General features: G+C 50.5%; 1 protein-coding gene across 2 annotated transcripts in view; it reads left to right on the forward strand.

The window, feature by feature from the left end:
• Positions 1–23,380, forward strand: part of EPHA8 (EPH receptor A8) — a 129,125-nt gene that overhangs the window by 43,959 nt on the left and 61,786 nt on the right. For both annotated transcript variants that reach the window (XM_038376822.2, XM_038376823.2), the window contains exon 3: positions 10,504–11,167. In XM_038376822.2, coding sequence (XP_038232750.2) covers positions 10,504–11,167 — 664 coding nt within the window. The remainder of the gene's footprint in view (positions 1–10,503; positions 11,168–23,380) is intronic.

Genomic DNA, 23,380 nt, shown 5'->3' on the forward strand with positions numbered 1-23,380 from the left:
AAGTCCTCCTTTTCTATTTGGGGGATTGTCATGGAAAATAGCAAAGCTGAGGCTCTTTCATGGAGCCAGGCTTTTCTCCTTGTGTGTTCATTCCCTTCGACTTCCCCTCTTCCTCCTCGTCCCTCTCCGTTGCACCGTGCAGGCCCTGGGGAGATTTCGGAGACCTTGCTCAGCCGCAGAGCTATCTGCTGTTTGCATCTTTTCCCTTTTATAATTTGGTATTTCTTTTTTTATAACTGATGTTGACTTTAATTTAAACTATTAAATGAGCCCCTGAATGCTGATGGAATCGCACTCCCTCCCCCCGCTGCGCACTCACCACGCTAATTATGATGTCCTCATTTTCGTCTCTCTGGGGGATCTTATCACAGTGATGGGGCACGAGCTGAGCTTCGTTTAATAAAAGCCACTTCAAACCAGCAGCCAGGAGCAGGCCGAAGCGAGCGTGGCTGGAGGGGCCAGGTGCACGCACAGCGCCCTCATTATTGAACTGATCCTTATCCCCTCCTCCTCAGCCTCTCACTCAAAGTCAGCTCTGCCAGGCAGAGACGCCTCTCCCGGGAAGGGCAACTAGCCTTGAGGCCTTGTAATTACAGTAAAAGAGAGAAACCCTTAAAGTCACAGAGCCGCCTAATGCCTGTCCCTGGGTGCTGAATCTCTCCACACAGACACAGGATGGGATCTTGTCCCACGCTGGTGGCCCAGGAGCACAGGGACCTAGTGACACTCCCGAGTTGATGCGGGATCACTCCAGGCCCTCTTCAGGCAGGACACACTCTGGGTTAATAAAAAGACCTAGCTTTGATATAGTTCTTTTAATCAGTGGCACCAGCTTCCCATCAGTAGAAGTTACCAGGCGATCAGACACTTGGTTTGGACAAGCTCTTGGTAGCCTTTGCTAGAGCGAGCTATCAGGGATGGGAAAGACCTCTCCAGATCATTCCTTCCAACCAGAGGGAATATTCCCAGGGAATCCCAAGTAATGGGACAACCACCACTCCCCACGGGGGTCTGGTCTGCGGCCCAACAGACCCCCTGGCAGAGAGACAGTACCTCCCCTGTTGTTACTATGAATTATTTGTATTACTGTAGCACCCAGGAGCCCTAGTCATGGCCCAGCTGGCCTGGTATATGAAAACAGGAGAAAAAGACGGCCCCTGCCCCAAGGAATGACCCCTTGGGGTTTCATGAGTTGGTGTTTCCAGATGCTGAGCCTCGGAGCGCTTCCCCCTTTGCTGTGCTGATCGCTCCCAGTGCCTGCAGAGGTGCTGCACAAAGCTGTTCCCTCCTGCTGCATCACCCGTAGCGAAGGTAGTTCAGGCTCTGGCTGTATTGCCCATCAGAAGTAGAGGGAGCAACTGACCCACCAAGTGTCGTATCTGCCTGCAGCAAGGTAAAAGAAAGTGTTCAGCTGTGCCCATTGGGCCTGCTTGTGTCTTCCCCCATCCCCAACAGCTTGGCATGATGGAGGATGGGACCTGGGAGCCACACCCTGTGCCCGTTATGTTTACACGGCGCAGCAGATAATGGTGACGACTGGCTGATCTCTAGCAGCTTGCATCAGAGGAGCTCAAAGTGCTTGGGAAACCCTGAAGGAGCTACATCACCGCCCTCCCCACGAGGCAGGGAGGGGTTTTACAGTGGGGAAAACCAAGGCACAGAGTTATACAGGAGGCACCAAGGCATAGGCGCCGACTCTATGGGTACTCGGGGCTGAAACACCCATGGGAAAAAAATGGTGGGTGCTCAGCACCCACCGGCAGCTCCCCAATCAGCCCCACTCCTTTCCCAGAGCCTCCCACCCACTGATGGGCCCCACCGATCAATGCCTCCGCCTCCCTCCCCATGTTCCGCAGCATGCAGGAGGCTCTGGGCGGGAGGGGGGAAGAGTGAGGAGGAGGCATGCTCAGGGGAGGGGGTAGAACAGGGCGGGAGGAGATCGGGCTGGGGTGAGGGCGAGAAGAGGCGGGGTGCGGACTTCGGGGAAGGGATCGAGTGGGGCGGGGCCTGGGGCAGAGCCAGGAGCCGAGCACGCCCTGGCACATTGGGAAGTTGGCACCTGTTCACCAAGAGCACCCAAGGAGGCTGTGGCAGCCTTGCCAGGCCAGGAGAGAAGAACAGGATGGTAGCTGGTCACAGGGAGCAGGGCTGAGCACGGCACGCTCTGCGCTAGAACGGCAGCGGGGGATCAGCTGGGATCAGGGCAGGAGGAATCCTTATCCCAGGAGCTGGAATCTTCCTACACCAAGAGATGCTGAAGCAGAGGGTGGCCATCCTGACTTGCTTTCCATTGAAGTTTTCCTTGCTCCGTGTCTCTCCCTGCATCCCTGGTTTCAGACCCTGGAGTGGAGGCCAGGATGACTGGACCCATGCCCTACCACCCCTCCTGGTGAATCCCCCCAGGGGCTCAGTGCCTTGCTAGAGCTGCAGTGTGATCCCAGTGACCCTGGCCCTGAAGGGCTAGTCCAGAGAGGATGGGTCAGTGCTGCCTGTGACAGGCAGGACTCGACTCACTCATTCTGTTATTTCCTAGACCCAGTGTAGGTCAGCGTCAGTATCTCAGCGCTGTTATCGGGTGCTGGTTCCCCGTGTGTGCCGCCTGCAACCAGGCCTGTGGTTGTTCCCTGGCTCCACCCATTAGGCTGGAGAAGTCTTTGCTAGAGAAGCCCCGTGCAGTCTGTGCTCGGAGGCAGAGCAGCGAGTGGCATGCTGAGTCAGGCATGTTGGTTGCCGTCCCAGAGGCAAGCGATGCACATTAGCAGAGCCTTGAGAAAGGAAACCTGTTTACATCATGGAGAGGAGGCTGGGGCAGCCCAGAGTCGCTGCTTTGCACTCCAGTTCTAAGGTAAGTCAGACTCAAAGATCTGCCATGCCTCCCTGCCTGCTGCTCCCTGCAAACGTCCCAGGCCCCTGACCCACCTCCGCTTTCCAATAGTAGCCTGAGTGTCAAGGGTGAGAACTCTCCTCAGGAGCTGTCAGATGCCTGCAAAGGGAGGAGAGAGTGAGGCATGGGGAAAGTCAGACTGGGAAGGTCATGGGCCTGCTGGCCGGCAAGCACCACACCATTCTGAGTGCCGGCCTGCAGTGCAGAGAATGAGCCACGTAGCTCTGAAAGCCAAGCCATGGTGCCAAGGGCAGAGGCTGCACAGGAGAGGCCCTGTGGAGGTGGGGTAAGGTCTGACCCCACAGACGTGGTCTTATTAGGGGGCCAGGAGCAAAGAGCAAGCAAAGAACACTTGAAAAGCAGGAAGGTCCCCTGCAGGTTTGACCTTGGGTTGAGGCCAACCAGGGAACAGGCTGGGCTAACAGTATCACCCCCAGCCACCTGCGTAGTGACCACCCACCTGAGCATGCCCGAGAGGTGCTCAGCAGTAATGTAGAGAGGCCTTGTGTCACTGAGTCCCCGGGTGATGCTCCGGAACTGCTCCCTACGAAGCCAGTCAGAACTCGAGGGAAGTCTCCTCTCTGGGAGCAGCCTGTCTGCAGGTCACCCAGCTTCCACCTTCCTGGGTCTGACCTCAGAGCATTCAGCAACCTCTTCCCCTCTGTGCGCTTCCCACAGCCAGTCCGCACAAGTGGGGTCCTGGGGAAGCCAGAGGGTCCTGCACCCCAACTTCGCAGTCAGACGTGACTCTCAGCCAGCCAGTAAAACTGAGGTTTATTCTATTAGACGACAGGAACATGGTCTAAAACAGAGCTTGTAGGTGCAGAGAACAGGAACCTCAGCTGGGTCCATTTTGGGGGGCAGTGAGCCAGACAACCTCATCTGCTCTTCACTCCATGTCCCCAGCCAGCCCCAAACTGAAACTCTCTCCAGCCCCTCCTCCTCTGGGCTTTGTCCCTTTCCCAGGCCAGGAGGTCACCTGATTCCTTTGTTCTCCTACCCTTCAGCTCTCACCTTGCAGAGGGGAAGGGCCAGGCCATCAGTGGCCAGGAAACAGGGTGTTGGCCATTCTCTATGTCCAGACCCCTGCACACACCTGCCCTCTAGGGGTCTGCAATGATCATACACCCTTATCCCACCACCTAGATACTTAAGAACTGCATAGGGGAAACTGAGGCACCCCCACAATATTCAGAGGAAACATTAAGAAAAAGAACACCTGAAAAGCAGGAAGGTCCCCTGCAGGTTTGACCTTGGGTTAAGGCCAGCCAGGGAACTGACTGGGCTAACAGTATCACCCCCAGCCACCTGCGTAGTGACCACCCACCTGAGCATGCCCGAGAGGTGCTCAGCAATAATGTAGAGAGGCTTTGCCATCAGGCATGGGCAGGTGTGGCTTGGGCATGGCACGAGCAGGGTGAATGTGTGTGACCCAGGAACCTCTTAGTGCCAACTGACAAAGGGCATGGAGGGGGTGCAGAGGGGTAACAGGGATCTTCTGGGCCTGGTACACACATTCCAAGACGTGTCATGGGAAGTGTCAACTTAAAGCCAGTGTCATACTGGTCATCAAAATCATAGCGAGACGCATGTATGGATGTTATAAGTAGGTTGAATGTTATGTTCTTAAGGTCTGGGCCTAGGGACAGGCACCAGGTTTGTTATCAGACAAGAAGTGTTTCTCTAGCTGGCTGTTTACATGTAAATTAAGTATTGCACAGGTCACAGTTGGCTCCGCTCACCAGTCTGAATGAAATGCTAACAAAGGGTTGTGAAAACTTCAAAGAGAGAAAAGTAACAGGGAAGCAAGCAGTGGTGGGGGGATACTACCCTATCTGGAGGGGCACATCAAAGGTTTTGTCAAGTATATTTAGGGAACAAAGAAGACACCCTAGCATCCTTCCCTGGGTAAGTAAATGGACAGTGAGTTTGCTTCATGAAAAAAGGATCTCAGCCAGGCTTGGGTGAAAACACTGGGGAGAACTTTGGATGAGATAAGTCTGAGACAGGGGATTAGCCTGTGAGTTAAGTGTAGTTTCTAGGAAACATGTTGTGATTTTGTTTTATATGTAGCCATTTGTTCCCAATATTTTTACTCACTGTCACATCACTCTCTGTTCTTTGATAATACCCGGATCCATGTTTTCACTATAAATATATCTCAGTGCTGTGTGTTTCGCAGAAGCTGTGTTCTAGGGTAGGACTCGTTAGGGGCAGTGTATTGCTCCTTTAGGAACCGTGGGACTGGTGATTCTGTGAGGGTTCAGTGGATAAGTGGCTGGACTCTGGCTTGTCACATTCCCCAGAGAGCCCTGTTCTTTGCTTGCCCTGAGCCCCAGCTCCCAGTGACACCTTGCAGCAGAGAGCTCACGCGGTGTCTGATGAGCACTGAGGGCAGTGAGTGATCCTGGTGCTGCACCTCATGACACTGACAGTGGGGTGGGCAGGCGCCTTTTCCAGCCCACAATTGCAATTAATGTCTCAATGGGCTCAGCAGGGAAAAGACAGAAAACAGACATTGGTGTCATTTGTGCCCAATGTATTGTGACAATGGCTTTAACATCCTCCCCCGCATATTTCCCTGCGAGCTGGAGAATGTCTTTCCACTCCCTCCAGTGCTGTGTTGTGTTGTGCTATAGCACGATACATGTCCTGGCTCCTGTCCCCTCAGCTCCCCTCTGGGCCCACTGAGTTTGCTGACTCTTTTTATTGCTTTGGTAGGACAGGGCCCTGGACAGGGCCGGCAGATTTGGGGCAAACAGAGGCTGGAAACGTTCACTTACCAACCTTAACTCAGCCCTTTCCCACCCCAGAGAGAGAACCCCATGTTGTTACTTCACAAAGGCATTTCTGTTTGTGTGAATAGTAATAGCCTGGTCTGATGCAGTGACACGACCCCTCACTCTTCCCCAGTGTATCGGGAAGGGGCCTCCCTAGGTGGGGGTTGGTGGGCTGTTTTCCATGCGTTCATGGCGGATGTGGAGAAGTTCAACTGGCCAGTCTGGAGCATTGGCTTGGGAGCTATTGCATTAGTGAATGAGGCCATCAGAGTCCTGGACCAGAATGATGGCAGAGGGGCTGTAATCATGGGCTGGGTTTGCCGCTTTGTCTTTGTGAGCCATTGGTCAATGGGAAGTGGATGTGGTGCCTGGGGCAAAAGGCCAGAGAGAAGGTTGGGTTCCGTTTTTCTTTGAGGATTTCTAGACTCCTGCTAGTTCTAGTTATAACCTGCTGAGGCTTTGTCTTCACTGCAGAGTTAACTTAAGTGTCGGCCCTGTTCTGTCTCCCATCCACACACAAACCTTTCACTTGAGTGTGTTGCACTTTTGAGGCTATGTCTACAGTATGCTGCAGTGCGGCCCATGGTGGGTGTGAACTGCCGCGTGCACCAGAGTGTTGCACTTGAACTGTCCTGTGTGGATGCTGCTGGCACAAACTAACAGGTACCTAGTTCACCTTAGTGAACAGAAAGAAAAGGAGTACTTGTGGCACCTTAGAGACTAACAAATTTATTAGAGCATAAGCTTTCGTGAGCTACAGCTCACTTCATCGGATGCATTTGGTGGAAAAAAAACAGGACTGTGTTAACGTGATGTAGGTGCCTTTTAGTTCGTGCAGCAGTGTCCACATGGGGCAGCTAGACCGCAACACTTTGGTGTGCTCTGCAATTTCCGTGGCCTGCGCTGTGGTGCAAGGTAGACAAGCCCGATCTCGAGTTGTCTGCCCTGGCCGGGGGCTCAGGCTAATGCTCATCGGCTGCTGACCCAATTGCTCTGTGCAGTTCCAGTGTTACTTTGCAGTGTGTCCACTCTCACTGGAGCTGGGCTAACTCGAGGGGGGTTAACCTGAATGCAGATAACTCAAGTAAACCCTGCAGTGAAGACAAAGCCAGAATGCTCAGCTGCCAGAGGCTTGTTTGTTAAGTTTCACTCCACGTCCCCAAATGTGCTGAAGATGGAATCCCTACAATTCAGGGTAGCCAGAGGCAGGGGCTATGAACTTTGCAGGAGTCCTGTGCCCACTGGGTACATCAACTGCACTTTAGGCTGATAGTAGCACAGGTAGGCGTACCAAGCTAGGTTTAATCTAGCCTGGGTAACAATAGCAGTGAAGGTGCACTGGCCTGGACCCTGCGCAGGCTAGCAAGTTGATGAGCTTGTACGGGGGCAGCTAGCCTGCACCTCTTCACTGCTACTGTTATCTGGGCTAGGTAGATGAAAGCTGGCAGGGTATCGCTCCCTGTTTTACAATCACCCCATAAACCGCTGGCTAGACATACCCATTCTCTCTGGTCCTGCACAGCTGCTGGGGTCGGAAAGCAGTCCTACCGAGCTGACACATGGCCTTTCTGAATGCCATCCTGGGCATATTTCTAACATGCCTGTAATGTGGTGTCTGTGGGGTGGATGCACAAGATGCCTCAATGCAGCTGTATAATTTTGGAGATGATTTTTGTTGTAAGCAGAAGTTCATTTTTCCAGAGCGAGTGACTAACTTTTCAATTATGCATCAGCATATTTCAATATCCCCTTTGAACTCATTTTCCTTGAGGCCTAATGACTGCAACACACGGGAAGTTCCTCTCTTTTCCAGGCAGGTCTGAGCTCTAGGACAGCAATAGAAAGTTAGGAGACTTTTCCAGAAGTGAGTGCATTTTGGAAGTTGCAGGTACATTTTGGAAGTTGGAGGTTCAACCCTCCTTAAACCTTGTGAGATGCAAAGAAGTTCTCCTCTTGCAAGAGACTAGAGATGCAAAATTTCTGCCAGAAAGGAGGTTTGTTTTTGCTGGAGATAGAGGCAGTAGGAAGCATGAACTATCCCAATGTCATTCCATCCCTACTAACAATGTGCTCATGTGATGCGGTGCAGAAGAAGCCAACAGGCCTGAGGTCAGCAGGGCTAGACAGGATAATATGGGGGTTGGCAAAGCAGAGTTGAGACTTCTCAGCTCTTAAGTGGCTTCACACTTCCAGGGACCAGCATGTCCTGCAGCTTGGGAAAGCAGGGCCCATGTGGCTGTTTACAGCATCTGGGGGTGACAAGGCCAGGGCTATTTTGATGGGTTTGGTGTCTGAGTTAAAGAGCTTGAGCTGAAGTGGGTTTGTGGCAGAGGCCTTGGGTGCAGGGGGCGGCGCACATGGATTCAGGGGTCAGATTCTGAAACACAAGTGACATTTCTAAGGGCTTGGTTCAGATCTGAAAGATCTTTGCTAGTAAAATGTGCTTGCACCGTGTGTCATATTGCCCTCTAGTGGCTCCTCCACATACAGAGTAACAGCCTACTACTACTGCTATGCTAGTACTCCTTTGACTTTAGTGGTCGAGGTCTCTGCTATGGATCTGAAGGTCCTGAGTTCAAACACCACTGCTGAAACATGGGGCAGGGGCATGTTGTCATGGCAATAAGTATTGTGGTAGTAAAGCCCAGGGGTCATTCCTAGCCCTTGTGCAGCATGTCACTCTGCGTGAGCAATGCAGGATGCAGTGTGCGGAGGGATCCCCTGGCAAGCAGTGTGACACTGCGTGATCCGTTGGCCTGTCACTCCCTCATGTTTGCAGTGCATCTCTCACATATGCGGGTGTAAAGTCAGTGAGATTACCCTGGTGTGAGCACAGTGGGAATCAGGCCCATGCTCTCTCTCAGTTGTTGTTGGCTTTGTGTCTGTAATGAATAGCTAGAATGGGAAACAAGGTTTGTGTCCAGTTAGAGCAGAGCTGCGGGTTTATTTTAGTGTTCTTGCAGAGCTCCTGACAAGATTGGTTTTCCTGCTCTGCATGTCTCCGCCGCGGCTGTGATTGGCCATGGTAGGGCAGCGTCGGCAGATCATACTCCATGGCTGGGTGCAAAGCAAGGGCACATGCCTGCAGGAATAACCAATCACCAGGCTCTCACCTACAGCTCCAGCCCCACATGTCCATGGCACTCGGGCAGATCTGCCAGGCGCCCCAGTGTCCTGACAGAGTCCAGGCCTTCCATAGCAAGGCGTCAGCAAGGGCCATGGCTGAGCCAGGGGCCTGCCCCCAGTGTCACTCTGCATGTCACTCTCTGGCAGTTCATGCGAAGGGCAAGTACAGAGTCCGGGGGCAGGGGCAGTATCATTCCAAAGCTCCAGCCCGCTCCCAGCAGGGACTGAGCCCTTACCACATTCAAACGAGTCTCTACTCCAGAGCTCCTGGCTCCCTCCTGTCCTCCCTCCCTTCCCCACCCAGACACACAGGATCCCTGCCTTTGGGGGATTGGGCCCTTCAGCCCATGGCTGGGTCCCACTGCTGCATCCTGTGGGGCTTCCACTTGGGTGGCACCGTGGCGTGCGCTGGGATGTCCCTGGGCTGGGGACAGGGATTAGGGCTCAGGACCAGAGAAGGCAGAAGAATGGGGCTAGTCTCGGTGGAAGGAGAGAGAGGGAGGAGGACAAGAGCGGGAGGTGGCAAAGCAGGAGACCTGACAAGTTTGGAGGAGCCCCAGACCAGAGTCCCATTTTCAGCCTGACAGTCACTCACCGGGCTGTGTTCAGAGCAGTGCTGATGGCTGAGTCTGGAGGGATCACTGGTCAGGGCAGCCACCCAAGGAGCAGTGTGCAAGGAAGATACGGGAGAGCCCCAAGGCACCTCTCCGGTCAGCCTCTCTCATTGCAGCCGCATTGTTTGCTAGTTAGATGCCAACAGGAGATCTTGTTCTGCCCCTCAGTCTAGGGCCTCTACTAGGCACAGCAAACAAGTTTCAGAGAGGGAGGCTTGAGCAGGGATTATTACTACAGATTTCCTGGAGCCCAAACCTTTGTTTTATGCCAGGACCTGGCCCCTTCTGGTGGCTCTGGCTGATTTCTGGAACCCCCTCCAAAAAAAAAAAAAAAGCAACCTGCAATGTGCTTCTTTAGTTAAGGAGGAGAAAAGACAAGGTAGGAGATTGGTCAGAGGCCCCATGTGCCAGTTCTCGGTGCCAGGGGCAGGAAGGAAGCTGGAACGGGTCTGTTGGCAGGGAGAGGAGCTTGGCTAATCGATTCAAGAATGCACTTTCCAATCCTGATGTCATAGAACTCTGCAGGAAAGGTAGCTCGTGTGCTTTTCATTTTTTGCTCTTTGTTGTTTGTCATTCAACAGTCACCTCTTTAAAATGTTTGTCATCCAGTCAGGGAGCAGAAGCTGGGACCGAAGGGACCAATCACACACCATTAATAACTGTGTCCAGCTGCAGTGGAGAGTTTGTGAGCTTCCCAGAACCTGAGATCTGCTCCCAGGAACTCTGGTGAATCCTCACCAACAGGGAACATGCCTGTGGAAATCAGGGTGGTTTGCCAGGTTTGCCAACAATTTGAAAACAGCAAAAGGGCTCAAGGAAAGGGGGATTTTTCAGAAGCAGCCAAGGAATTTAGGAGCACAAATCCCAGCAGCTTTAAATGGGGCTTGTGCACCTAAATCCCATAGACCCGCAAAGTCTCCCTCTAAATTCATAATCAACTTTATTCATAACAGATTTCATCCAGCTGCAGTTACAACGGTTCTGTTGTGGGGAGATGAAGAGCATGTTCACACTCACACCTCTCCCCCTGTACGAGGGCTTGTATCAGTGAATGGCTGACGTATGTGTTCATACTAACCTTTCCCCCTCTGTCCCGCAGTGGGATTCTATCAATGAAATGGATGAATTTTTCAGCCCTATCCACACCTACCAGGTCTGTAACGTCATGACCCCAGACCAGAACAACTGGCTGCGCAGCAATTGGGTCCAACGAGACGGTGCCCGTCGGGTTTATGCTGAGATCAAGTTCACCTTGCGGGACTGTAACAGTATGCCTGGGGTGCTGGGCACCTGCAAAGAGACATTCAATCTCTTCTACCTGGAGTCTGACCGGGACCTGGGCACCAGCACCCGGGAGAGCCAGTTTGTGAAGATTGATACCATAGCAGCCGATGAGAGCTTCACCAGCGTAGACCTGGGGGTCAGGCGGCTCAAGCTCAACACCGAGGTGCGGGGCGTGGGACCCCTGAGCAAGCGGGGCTTTTACCTGGCTTTCCAGGACATAGGGGCCTGCATTGCCATCGTCTCTGTCCGGGTATACTATAAGAAGTGCCCCGCGATGGTCAGGAACCTGGCGTCCTTCTCCGAGGTGGTTACTGGGGCGGACTCCTCCTCCTTGGTGGAAGTGCGGGGCGAATGTGTGAGGCACTCTGAGGAGAGAGACACCCCCAAAATGTACTGCAGTGCTGAGGGGGAATGGCTGGTGCCCATTGGGAAATGTGTGTGCAGCGCCGGCTACCAAGAGCAGAGGGATTTCTGTGTGGGTAAGTCTCTCTTTACCTCTTAAAGGGGAGGGCTGGGGGCAAAGATATCAACAGGTCAAAATGAGCCATAGAATATAGGGTTTGCACAATGAACTCTCACAGCAGAAATGGTCTCATGAACATTCTTATAAATTCCAGTGGGTAAGGGGGGAATTTTATTTATTTTATTTGATCTTTTATTCACAAGTAGACATTCCCCTGCAGCAGGGTGACCAGATAGCAAATGTGAAAAATCGGGACGGGGTGGGGGGTAATAGGTGCCTATATAAGAAACAGCCCCATGTATCAGGACTGTCCCTATAAAACTGGGACATCTGGTCACCTTACCTTGCAGCATTTGCAATCCAGACATTGCAGCACTGTGCTAGGGCACAGGAACCTGACAGTGACATTGGCTGGAAACTGACAAAACAGAAGTGAAACGTCCTGGTCTGTTTTCCTTTCCAAGCACTGAAAGCAAACTGGCCGTGTGAACCGTTATCCCCATCAGTGTTATTGGTGACACAGGCAAGGAAACCTGCTTTGTAGAAAGCTACGACTTTACGCTGGGCATGTTCCCTCCAGCAGCTGAGAGCTGCTCCGTGCACTGGCTGTTAGCAGCTCATGGCCAGAGAGAAGAACCCTCCCTCCTGTATACCTAAGTGCATCTCTCACTTCTCTTTGGCAGGGAGTTAACAGCAAAGCGAACAAAAGAGAGACACTAAGATGTATAAAACAAGGTTATCACCTTAATCCCATCACCAAGCAGAGCTACCCCTGCAGCCCCCAGGGGTGTAGAGGAGACTTCCCCAAGAGCTCTCCCACCCCAGGAAGGGGTTCATGCTGCCAACTGTATAAACTGTGATAAGGAGTTTGGTGAGCCGCAATAGCCCTGTAGCAGGCTGCGCAACTGGCATTGGGCTGCGTGTGTACAGAACTCCATGCACTGGGCTCTCTGGGAGACCCCTCTGTGCAGGTTTGTTTGCTTTTGGTTTTTCATGCGAGGTTTTTAGAGGAGCAGAGCTTCAACTCTGCAAACAGAGACACTGGGCTTTGTTTGAATTTAGGGGCCAGGCAAGCGGTGTCGTTCATCTTACAAGACTTGATGCAAGGTTAGAACTTTCAAAGTCACGTTGGAAAAGACCTAGGCTCTGTTGAGACCATTTTCTGCCCTGGAGAGTCCAGAGTTCTGTGGAGTTGGGAGAACAGCCAGAATAAGAGCTCATTTCTTAAATTCCACCTCTCCTGGTGTGTTTGATTTTAGTGTTATCCTGGGATACCTAGGATCGTTGGCTTAACTCTTCCTTGGGTGTCTTGAGGGAGTTATTGCTGCTAGCAAAGGGTTTCTGGTGCCATGGTGTGTGTAAAGGGGTGGGGGGGTTAGGCAGAAGGTCACCTTTGGCTAGGTAATTTGTAACTAACCCTGCTGTTCTTATCGGAAGTCCATTGTGCAGATCCAGTGTCAGATCCTCCACCCCAGGTGCCCGGGCCCTGAGACAGACCTCTGCCAGGCAATAGCAGTAACAAATCTTTATCTTGGTAGAGCAAAGAGATTAGAGTCATTAGAGCCTCCCCACTTCCCCCCAAATCTGTGGTGCTGTGGGCCGCTCCTCTACTGCAGCTGCCTTGTGGCTCTCCATGACTACACACATGGCATGACAGGGGTAGCCCCCGGGGTTCCACAGCTGAACCCAAGTAGTGGCTGGCCCATGCTTCCTGCAGCAAGTCTAGAGGAAAGCTGTGATTGTGTCTGCAAAGTTCCTTGCCTCCTCTGCCCCTCTGGCCCCTTGTATCTGCCTTGTACCCTGCAGTGCTGTGTGGTGCGCTGCCACACGTATGCAATGTGTGTGAGTAGATACAGCTGTGATGGGATCCCCAGAGTACAACCTGGAACTGGGGTACAGCTGTGCCCTCTTAACTCTCCAGCCTGGGCTGTCTCTCACAGTGCTTTGCTAGTGACAAGCAACAAACCCCTCCAGGCGCTGTGATCACTCAGCACAACAGCATGTGGAGCCCCACACCCAGCTACCCTGAGCCACACACAAATCACACAGGGAAATGCACCAGCCAGTTCCCCCCAACTCCCCAGCCTTACACCCCAGAACTGTACCGTCTTGCCCTGGTCAGAAGCCTGACCACTGTAAGTTTATTACCCAGTCTGCCCCTCCCTCAATGTGGAGAGGACCTGCACCAGCCTTTGTAAACCGAGCTGAGATATCCCAAGCACTTCAACCAAAACACACTGTGTTAGGTAAAATATAAAACAGATTTATTTACTACAGACAGATCGATTTGAGTGATCATAAGTGGGAGGCATAAAAGGTCAGAGCTAGTTACCAAAGAAAATGAAAGGTAAGCGCACAGTCTAAATCTTAAACCTTATTAGAGTAGACAGTATTTGGACCAAGCAGTTTGCTCACTCCACTGGATGTTACAGTTCTTAATACACAAGCTTCTCCCTTAAGCCTGGATCATTCTCCTTGGTTAAAGTCTTTATCTTTCCAGTGTTCTTGTTGCTTCCAGCATAGATGGGGGAAGAGATAGGCAAAGGAATGATGCCACTGTCCTTTAGTTTATACCCTCAGACCATGTGCCTGGAAAATACTAGCACAGACATTTCCTGGTGGGCTTTGCTGAATCGCAGGGTTGAGCAATCCCTCCGGTGGTATTATGCAGCTGAGTCATTGAGCTGAGCAGTCACCACTGTGTGGTGCTTGACCACTGTCATTGAATTGTAAACCCCTTGATTACACCTCCCCTGCTGATTAACGGTCGGTTGACACCCTCCTGGGAGTGGTTCACCTAGCAGTAGAGACTCTCAAACTTACAACATATTTCAGTAACAACCATACAGAAAAATCTCATAACTTCATACACACAAATGCTATACATATTTGAACAGAACAGTGGGTTTCAGCAGATCATGACCTTTCATATGATATCTTACTTGGCCTGTTCTGTATGAAATACATCATAATTATATGACAGGGATGAATATGACGGCTCCAGGATGCTGCTTGGTGGTACAGAGTGCTACAACACCGTATACAGGGGCCAGCATTGGTGTCTGCACTAGCTAACAGCAATTCACTCTGCAGCTGGATGTAACTCTTGGTGCCAGCCTCAGCAAGACTCGCTCTCCTTTGGCTGATTCTTGGGGATAAGTCCATTAGAAGAACAGATGGCCGCCTGGACACTCCATCCCCCCGCAACTCAGCCCCCCCCAATTCTGTCAATGTAGTGCTGCAGTGTATACTTGCTGCAGCTATGGAAGGGGGCTTTCTGGGATGGTGGGAATCCATCCCCACAAGTGGCAGTAGTTGGGCTGATGGCAGAATTCTTCCATTGACCGAGGAGTGTCCACACCAGGGCTTAGGTCTGCTCTACTACATCTCTAAGGGATGTGAATCTTTCACACCCTCTCGGTCGACCTACATGTTACCTGTAGACCAGGCCTCTGAACACTGTTAATTAGAGCTGATGCGGTTTCTAGCTTTGTGTGCCAAGGTTATAAGCATGTCACATCTATAGATGTCAGAGCCTGGTATTAGTTCTTCACTACCTTTATGGCTCCCTTTGTACCCCCTGGAGAGCTCAAAGGGAAAGGGAATCTTTCTTGCAAGCTGCTCTCATGAATAGGAATTGACAGCACTCTCCACTTCTCTTACCCCGGGCTGTCTCTGCCTCTCTACAGGTGCATAGCTAGATGAGCTGTTCTGTAGGAAAAGCATCCCCCTTTTTCAGTTAGCAAATCAGTCATGAGCCCATTAAGTTCTTCCAAGCAGGGAGTGTGTCTGTGTTTGGTCTGTGCAGCAGAGTTATATACAAAACAAGAATGATCCCGATGTCGTTTTAATTCACTAAATATTGCAGACGGATTCTGTGCAGCCTGTGGGCCATTTGCTCTGACTAGTTGCTTTTGGCTGCGTGGGGCAGGTATTGGTCCTCAGCCAGACTGACACGCTTTAACCAGGGCAATACTGAATCATGAATAACATGTTGCAGAATGAATCATTTTTTGCTGAAATGCATTACACATTGAGGATTCAAAAAACCCTGGGCCAGGCTCTCTGCTGGGCCAACTCCGTTGAAGCCCACAGAGTCTGAACTCAGTGGCTCGACACCAGAAGAGAACCTGACCCATTTCCACAGCTTGCTGGCAGCTCTGTTCACACATATCAAAGGAATAGAATTCAGTGCTTCCGTGCACAGCTCAGTTGTGCTCTTCCACTACCACCGTCCAGGGCCCAAATTCCATCCCAACTCTGCTGGCCAGGGAGAAAGTTCTGCTGTTGGAAGTTTATCTCTTAGGAGCTGACCCATCATCATCATCATGAATGTTAATTAGCATTAGCAGCTGTGCCCACTGCACGCTGGGCACTTTCCAAACACCGACGTCCGATGCTCAGAGAAACCCACAATCTAACGACAGACATTTGAGGAAAGGGAATGGGAGTAAGAATAGGCCAATTGGATGCACAGCTGTATCCACAGCTGTCTGGATTCTCTGGCAGCAGCACACTGCAAAGCAGTGGGGCTGGAACTAGGGGCAAAGGGGGTGCTGCCGCACACCCTGGTTTAAAGTGGTTTCCATCATATGCAGGGTTTACAGTTTTGTTCAATGACTCTCAGACCCACACTGTACAAATGCCCCTGCTGCAGAGGGATAATGAGGAAGGGCTGGCGGACCACCCAGAGTGATGGTAGCATGTGTGATGGGCCGGAGAGGGATCCAGGCTGGAGCACTGGCGGAGTGGAAGGGACAGGGAGGGGACAACGGCAAGGGAGGATGGGGGCGAGGGGCAGAGAAGTGCTCAGCCTCCAAGTGGCAGGTGGGGAGCCATGGAGGGTAGTGATCGGGTCACATCACCCTGCTTGAGGAACCCACTCCACAAGACACTGGCGGGGTTGGTGTCCCTCTGCCGCAGGGACTGGTGCTGGATGCTGCAGGCTTCACCACAGGCTCTTGCCGAATGTCCTGCTGGTGTCAGACAAGGCTCTGGCTCTGAATTACTTTCAACTCAAAGGAGAAGTGGGGTGGGAGAGTTGCACTAAAAACTGGCTCCCTCCCCAGGGACAAAAACAGGGAGAGCGGGAGCTGCAGCCTCCAGGCCTGTCGGAGGAAAGAACATAGCACCCTGCTGGCATGGGAGCAGGCACCAAACCGTGGCAGGGGTGTGCACCTGAGGCTGGATCAGGCCCCTGCTGCTCCCACTGATCTCAGTGGGGCAGGGCAGGCATGCAGCAGCAAGAGGCATTTGATGATTCCCTCCAATGAGAGGGCAGATGTGGGTCTTGGCAGCTGTCAGCTGTGGTATGGAGTTGCCCGCAGCAAACAGGCCAGATTAACATTAATGACTTGAGTGACAGGAGGCCAAATCTGGGCTGAGGCCTGGGCTAAAGGGACCCCCAAAGGGTGACTGTGGAGGGTAGGAAGGATGGTGTGTATGAAGTAGCAAGCTGGGTGCCCATCTGCCTCATCCCACACCTGGGCTTGAGGTTCATTGGTCCCCAGCTCTGCTGATCTAGCCTCCCATCCTCCAGTACTGACCGGCTCCGTTTTCCTGACCTGTCTTCCATCACTCTGGTAGGTACTTAGAAAAATGTGTTGGGTGGAAAGCCCTCTACCCTTCAAACATCTTTAGCTTTGACAAATAAGGCGTCCGCCTGTGAAAGGCAAAAGGAAATTAATCCAGAATCACATTTTAAACACTGCTGTAAAGGCAAAGGATCTCGTCTTTCATTTCTTCTCCCAGCCAAAACGAAATTTCCCTGATATTTATAGAAAGATGATTAGGCCTCCACAGAGTGATTTATATCCTCTCAGCCCAATGGCAGAAAATGAAAAATCGCTGGGGTGCCAGCCACTGGAATCTTGCTCTTGTCTGCCTGACAATTAAAACGGCTAATTTCCAATTTCGACAGATCCACTCAGGTTATAAATCTTTCCGGAAAGGCCCTTTTCACTATGAAAAATGAACTCTGCACCTATCCAGCACGCGAACCTTAGATCCAAAGATCTGTATCCGTTTGCTTGTGTGTGTAAATATATTCCCTGAATACACCCTCCCCCAGGCTGACACTGGTAATGGGGTGATTGACTGGTTGAGTCAGTTATTGCCCGTGTTCTTGTTGCAAAATAATATTGGGATTTGCTACAGGTTCGTTACAGTGCTTCCTTATCAGAGTAGCCCCTTGTGGCACGGTGTAGTGCAGCAGCCCCTCAATCCTGGTTTCCCAGCTGATCTTCCGCTGTTCCGCCCACCCGCCCTCACCTTCTAGGTTGCCGAGACTTAGCCCTCAGGTGAGGTCACTAACAGGTCTGCCCTCCCGGTGCATTCAGAGTGCACAAGTCTGAAGCAACATAAACAAATTCTTCCCTTACCCCCAGGGAATCTACTAGGCTCCTACTTTCCTTGCCCCCAGACTTCTCTCCCACAGTCAGAGCCCCACAGTTTCTCTGTGCCTGCTCTCCTCCAGCTGAGCAGGGATCTTCTTTTTAACCCCTACCTGGAAGCCTTTTCCTGTTCCAGGTGTCTTAATTTGGGCTAATTGGGCCTTCAGTAATCCATTAACCTCTTCCTGCCTTGCACAGCGACTTGTGGGCCCCACGTTGTGTTCCTCCACTGTGAGCTGCTGAAGAGGGGGTGGTAGGAAGTAACATTGAACTTGGACCTTTCGATGTCACCCAAAGGTCATTAGTGTGTCTTGCAGATTTCAGCTAACCAAGTAGCCTTGACAGCTGCACTCCTGAAGTCTGGTTCTCATATTCATTGTAAGCTGCCCCATCTCCCTAGACAGTGACAGAACCGTGACAGTGCTAAACCAGATGGGGAGAGGGCACAAGACAGTTTCTACTTGTAGTGTAGACATAGCTGTCATGGGTTCCTCCCAAGGTGCCAACTGGAACTGGGGTACCACTGAGCCCCACTGACCCACCAGCTTCCCTTTTACACTGTACTGCTGTGATAAGCTGCAAAGCCCTCTCCAGCCTGCAGTTTCACCAGCATACAGGTAGGGACACAGCCAGCTACAGTTACATGAGGCTCTCTGACCAGCCCCTGCATGGGAAAGCTACAGCTAGGGCAATTACCAGCTGCTCAGGCACAGACCCCCTCTGGAGTATAAACCCCAAATTATACCATTTTGCACTGCACAGGGAACAGTACAGTGTAAGCGTATAAAATTTGCCCCCTTCCTCAATGTGGAGAGGAATATACAATGGCTTTTTGCCCTTGCTTTATGATTTCCACACACTGGTTTAGATAAAGCAAAAATAAGTTTATTAACTATAAAAGATAGAGTTTAAGTGTTTATAAGTGATAGCAAACAGATCAAAGCAGATTATCTAGCAAATAAAAAACAAACTAAACTTAATATACTACATAGATCAGGTATGAATAGCAGATTCTCACCCTATGAGATGATACAAGCAGGCTGCAGATTCTTAAGGGGCAAGCTGCATTGCTTATAGCTTGGAATCCCCAGGTGTTCCATTCACAGGCTAAAAATCCCTTTAGCTTGGGACCAGCACTTCCCCCAGTTTAGTCTTTGTTCCTCAGCTGTTTCCAGGTGTGTTGTTGTAGGGAGAGTGAGGTACCATCATGATGTCATTTCTCCCTTTTATATCTTCTTCCCACTTGCTGGAAAGCTCTTTTGCTGTGACCTGGGTCAAACAGTCCCCATTGTTCAGTGCTATCTCTGAGAGGTTTCTATTGTTCACATTTCCTGGGGTAATCCTGGGGCTTGTGCATTTCCTGAATAAGCCATTCACACTGTTTGGCCTTTTTAATGTTGTACCCCAAAGGCAGCTTGTGGGTGTATTCAGCCTCACCACATGTTTCAGTAACACACACAGAGCCAAACTTCATAACTTCACACACGACACCGATAGCGCATACAATCCAATGGGATATTAATGTCTAGCAGATCAAGACTTTTAGAATGATGCCTCACAAGACATACTTTGTACAAAACATATCCTAATTATATGACAGTGGTGAATAAGGGGGTACCAGGGTGTCACAATCGCCTTAAAAATATGACATAGTTTACAAAATATAATGACCCAAAGCAAACCCGAACTCTGGGGTAAATGCTTTATAGTAGAAAGCAATTTCCTAGCACTTGCTGATTTCTACTTCTGTGTCGGTGCCTGGGAAGGCATGGGGGACAGTGTGGGATTGTGGGAGAAGCATGTTAACTGGATCTTTCCACTCTAATAAGAACATAAGAACATACCAGTTCTTGAGAAGGACACAGAGTGGCAGGGGGAACAGGGAGTCCTCTCTAGATTGGGGGCATCCTCGCATGGAGAGGTGCTACTTCGTATCTGTGCCAGTATCTGGCCGGAAGTTACTGGCTTCAATATCATATTGCTGAAACTGATTTCACTTTCATACATTCTCATTGTGCTGCTTTTTAATGTCACTGATTCCCCATGTCCTCTGTCTAAGGGATGGGGCAGACAGGAGACCATTTATCATTGCACATACCTTGCCTCTATTGCCTTTTACTATTCCCTGTTCCCAAACTAACTGGTTTTGTTCTGTTTCATTTACCTTGTATTTAAGTCCACCTCCACTGTGTGCCAATCATTTCTGTTGCCTTTTTCTTGACCTCTCCATTTTCTGGTCTGATGTTTCTCAAGATGAAGAATCCAAAACTGATCGCGATGTTCAAGGTAACATCGAACCATCCATGTCTAAAATTACCATTACAATGTACCTTCTACTATTCTCTACCTCCTTCCCAATGCTCACATTTGATTGTCAATTTTTAGCAGCCATTGTGCATGGACGAGTCCTCTACTGAATTGGCCATGTTGACATTTGCACCAGAACTGTCTCAGGAGAGGTTACAATTAATTCATGCCATGTTACTATGGCCTAGTGGTTTGAAAAGCATTCACTGCACTTCTCTGCATTGCAACCCACCTGCTGACATGTTGCTGAAGTTTCTGGTTTCATTCAGTTTCTCCGCTCTTGCTCCTTTTTAACAAACGTACATATTTTATAGCAATCTCAGATTTCCCCGCCTGATTTTCACCAATCAAACATGAGCAAAGGATGGAAGCTGGAGGCAAGAAGGTAGGACCTCCCATGTAGTGGACCTCCCGTGTAGATTGGTCCAGGCTGAGGTTGATGGTGGGGTGGAAGCTGTTGAAATCATGGTGGAATTCTTCCAGGGTTTCTTTCCCAAGGAAAGGGAAGGAACAAATCAACATACCCTTAGAGCCCCAATTGGGGCTATTCTATCTACTACCCCACCGTCAACCTCAGCCTGGACCAATCTACATGGGAGCTCCTCGACACTACAGTGCAAATAAGTGACAGTCACGTTAACACCACCCTATACCGAAAACCCACCGACCGGTATGCCTACCTTCATGCCTCCAGCTTCCATCCCGGACACACCACACAATCCATTGTCTACAGCCAAGCGCTGAGGTACAACTGCATTTGCTCCAACCCGTCAGACAGAGACCAACACCTACAGGATTTTCACCAAGCATTCTCAAAACTATGATACCCACACGAGGAAATAAGGAAACAGATCAACAGAGCCAGATGTGTACCAGAAGCCTCCTGCTGCGAGACAAGCCCAAGAAAGAAACCAACAGAACTCCACTGGCCATCATATACAGTCCTCAGCTAAACCTCTCCAACACATCATCAGTGATCTATAACCCATCCTGGACAACGATCCCTCACTTTCATAGGCCTTGGGAGGCATGCCAGGCCTCACCCACAGACAACCTGCCAACCTGAAGCATATTCTCACCAGCAACGACACACCGCACCATAGTAACTCTAACTCAGGAACCAATCCATGCAACAAACCTCAATGCCAACTCTGCCCACATATCTACACCAGCGACACCATCACAGGACCTAACCAGATCAGCCACACCATCACCGGTTCATTCACCTGCACATCCACCAATGTAATATACACCATCATGTGCCAGCAATGCCCCTTTGCTATGTACATCGGCCAAACTGGACGGTCCCTATGTAAAAGGATAAATGGACACAAATCAGATAATAGGAATGGCAATATACAAAAACCTGTAGGAGAACACTTCAACCTCCCTGGACATGCAATAGCAGATTTAAAGGTAGCCATCCTGCAGCAAAAAAACTACAGGACCAGACATCAAAGAGAAACTGCTGAGCTTCAGTTCATTTGCAAATTTGACCTCATCAGCTCAGGATTAAACGAAGACTGTGAATGGCTCGCCTACTACAAAAGCAGTTTCTCCTCCCTTGGTGTTCACACCTCAACAGCTAGAAGAGGGCCTCATCCTCCCTGATTGAACTAACCTCATTATCCCGAGCCTGATTCTTGCTTGCATATTTATATCTGCCTCTGGAAATTTCCACTACATGCAGTCGATGAAGTGGGTATTCACCCATGAAAGCTTATGCTCCAATACATCTGTTAGTCTATAAGGTGCCACAGGACTCTTTGCCGCTTTTACAGATCCAGACTAACACGGCTACCCCTCTGATACTTCAGTGTCCTTGTTGCTTGCAGTGTAGGTGGGTGAAGGACAAAGGCCAAGCATGGGGCCCCTGTGTCTGTTTTATACCCTCAGTCCCATGAGCTTGGGGAAACACAAGTCCAGTAACGTCTGGGGGGAACTGCTGAATTTCCAGGCAAGGTTAAGCAATTCCCTTGGTGTGGCCTCATGCAGGTGAGTCATTGCATTATAGCTCCCTTGCTGGACAATGGCTGTTGATGGGTTGTTTGACACCCCGCCTGGGCGTTGGCTACTTTCCTTGATGTTGCCTCTGGGGAGCTAATATCTGGCTGATTTCCCAACGTAGAGCACGTTTTAGGGACAACCATACAACACAATTCTCATAACTTCATATGCATTAATGACAGGTTTCAGAGTAGCAGCCGTGTTAGTCTGTATTCGCAAAAAGAAAAGGAGTACTTGTGGTACCTTAGAGACTAACAAATTTATTTGAGCATAAGCTTTCATGAGCTACAGCTCACTTCATCAGATATAAATTTGTTAGTCTCTAAGGTGCCACAAGTACTCCTTTTCTATATGCATTAATGATACACATACATGGATAGAGAACTGACTTTCAGCCAGTCATAACCTTTCCCCGATACCTTGCAAGGCATGCTTTATATGCAAGATCACAATTATATAAAAATGAGGAATATGGGGTTATAGGATGTTCTCCCAAGGTATAGAATGTTGCAAACATCACAATGGGCTTCATTCCCATGGTGCCTTTCAGTAGGGTATTTCTTGTCTTGTTGGTCTCATTATTATCATCTTCCCACCCCTGCCTGCAGGCACCCGACCTCCTCCCAGCCTGCAACCCCAGCACAAGCACTAGGTAACTGGGTATGTAGTTCGATCATGGACAGCAGCTTTGGATTGGATTGCATTGTGCCTCTGTTTCAGCCATTGTGTGGGACCTGGACCAATGGATGCAGCCGCCGGGTGGGAGTAGGAGGCATGTCATTCTCCGGAGAAATAAAATGGAGACTCCGGCCATTTGCAGTCATCAAAGGGCCTCTGGCACACTGTGTTGGAGCTGGGCTGCTCTATTGGGAACACCAGCCAGTCGTGCGGGGGCCATTACGTCCTACTGCCTGCACTTGCACTTTCAGCTGGAGTCAGGGTGCGTGTTTACTTACCCACCGCTCACAGGTCCCACTGTGCTAGTGCCTGGGAACATTCGTTCCAGTTTGTGGTGTGGAGGGGTCCTTTGGGAGTGAGGACTGTGCACATCCAGGTCATGGTCACTCACTCCCCTGGAGACACGCCGAGTTGCTGGGAATTAGGGGTGAAATGGCCAGTCCTTCCAAATTCCTCTTCCCCGTGGCTGTACCGCTCTCAAAAATTGACTCCAGGACCTGTTTTTTCCTGGTCACAAGGTATAAATGAGCTATTCTGGAAAGTTGGGTTAAAGTCTGTTTAGCAGATGGCAAGTTATGTGCATGTAGCTAATCTGTTATGCCTATTAGGAATATAATCATGTGACTACAAATCTCTGCTCTCTGGCAACTGACCTACATCCATTCACTCAGGCAGCGGATCAGCCTGATATCTGGCTCTGCAGTGTCTTCAGGGAAGTGTTGATGCAAACAAACAAATAGAAATGTGTAAAACACGAGCAAGAGGCATATGGAACTTGCTGACTTTAGGACCAGAGCTGGTCACTGTTCATTAGGAATAATGCTTGTGGAGAAATTAGGGCCTTG

The sequence above is a fragment of the Dermochelys coriacea genome, chromosome 18, assembly GCF_009764565.3.
Source record: "Dermochelys coriacea isolate rDerCor1 chromosome 18, rDerCor1.pri.v4, whole genome shotgun sequence".
NCBI lineage: Eukaryota > Metazoa > Chordata > Testudines > Dermochelyidae > Dermochelys > Dermochelys coriacea.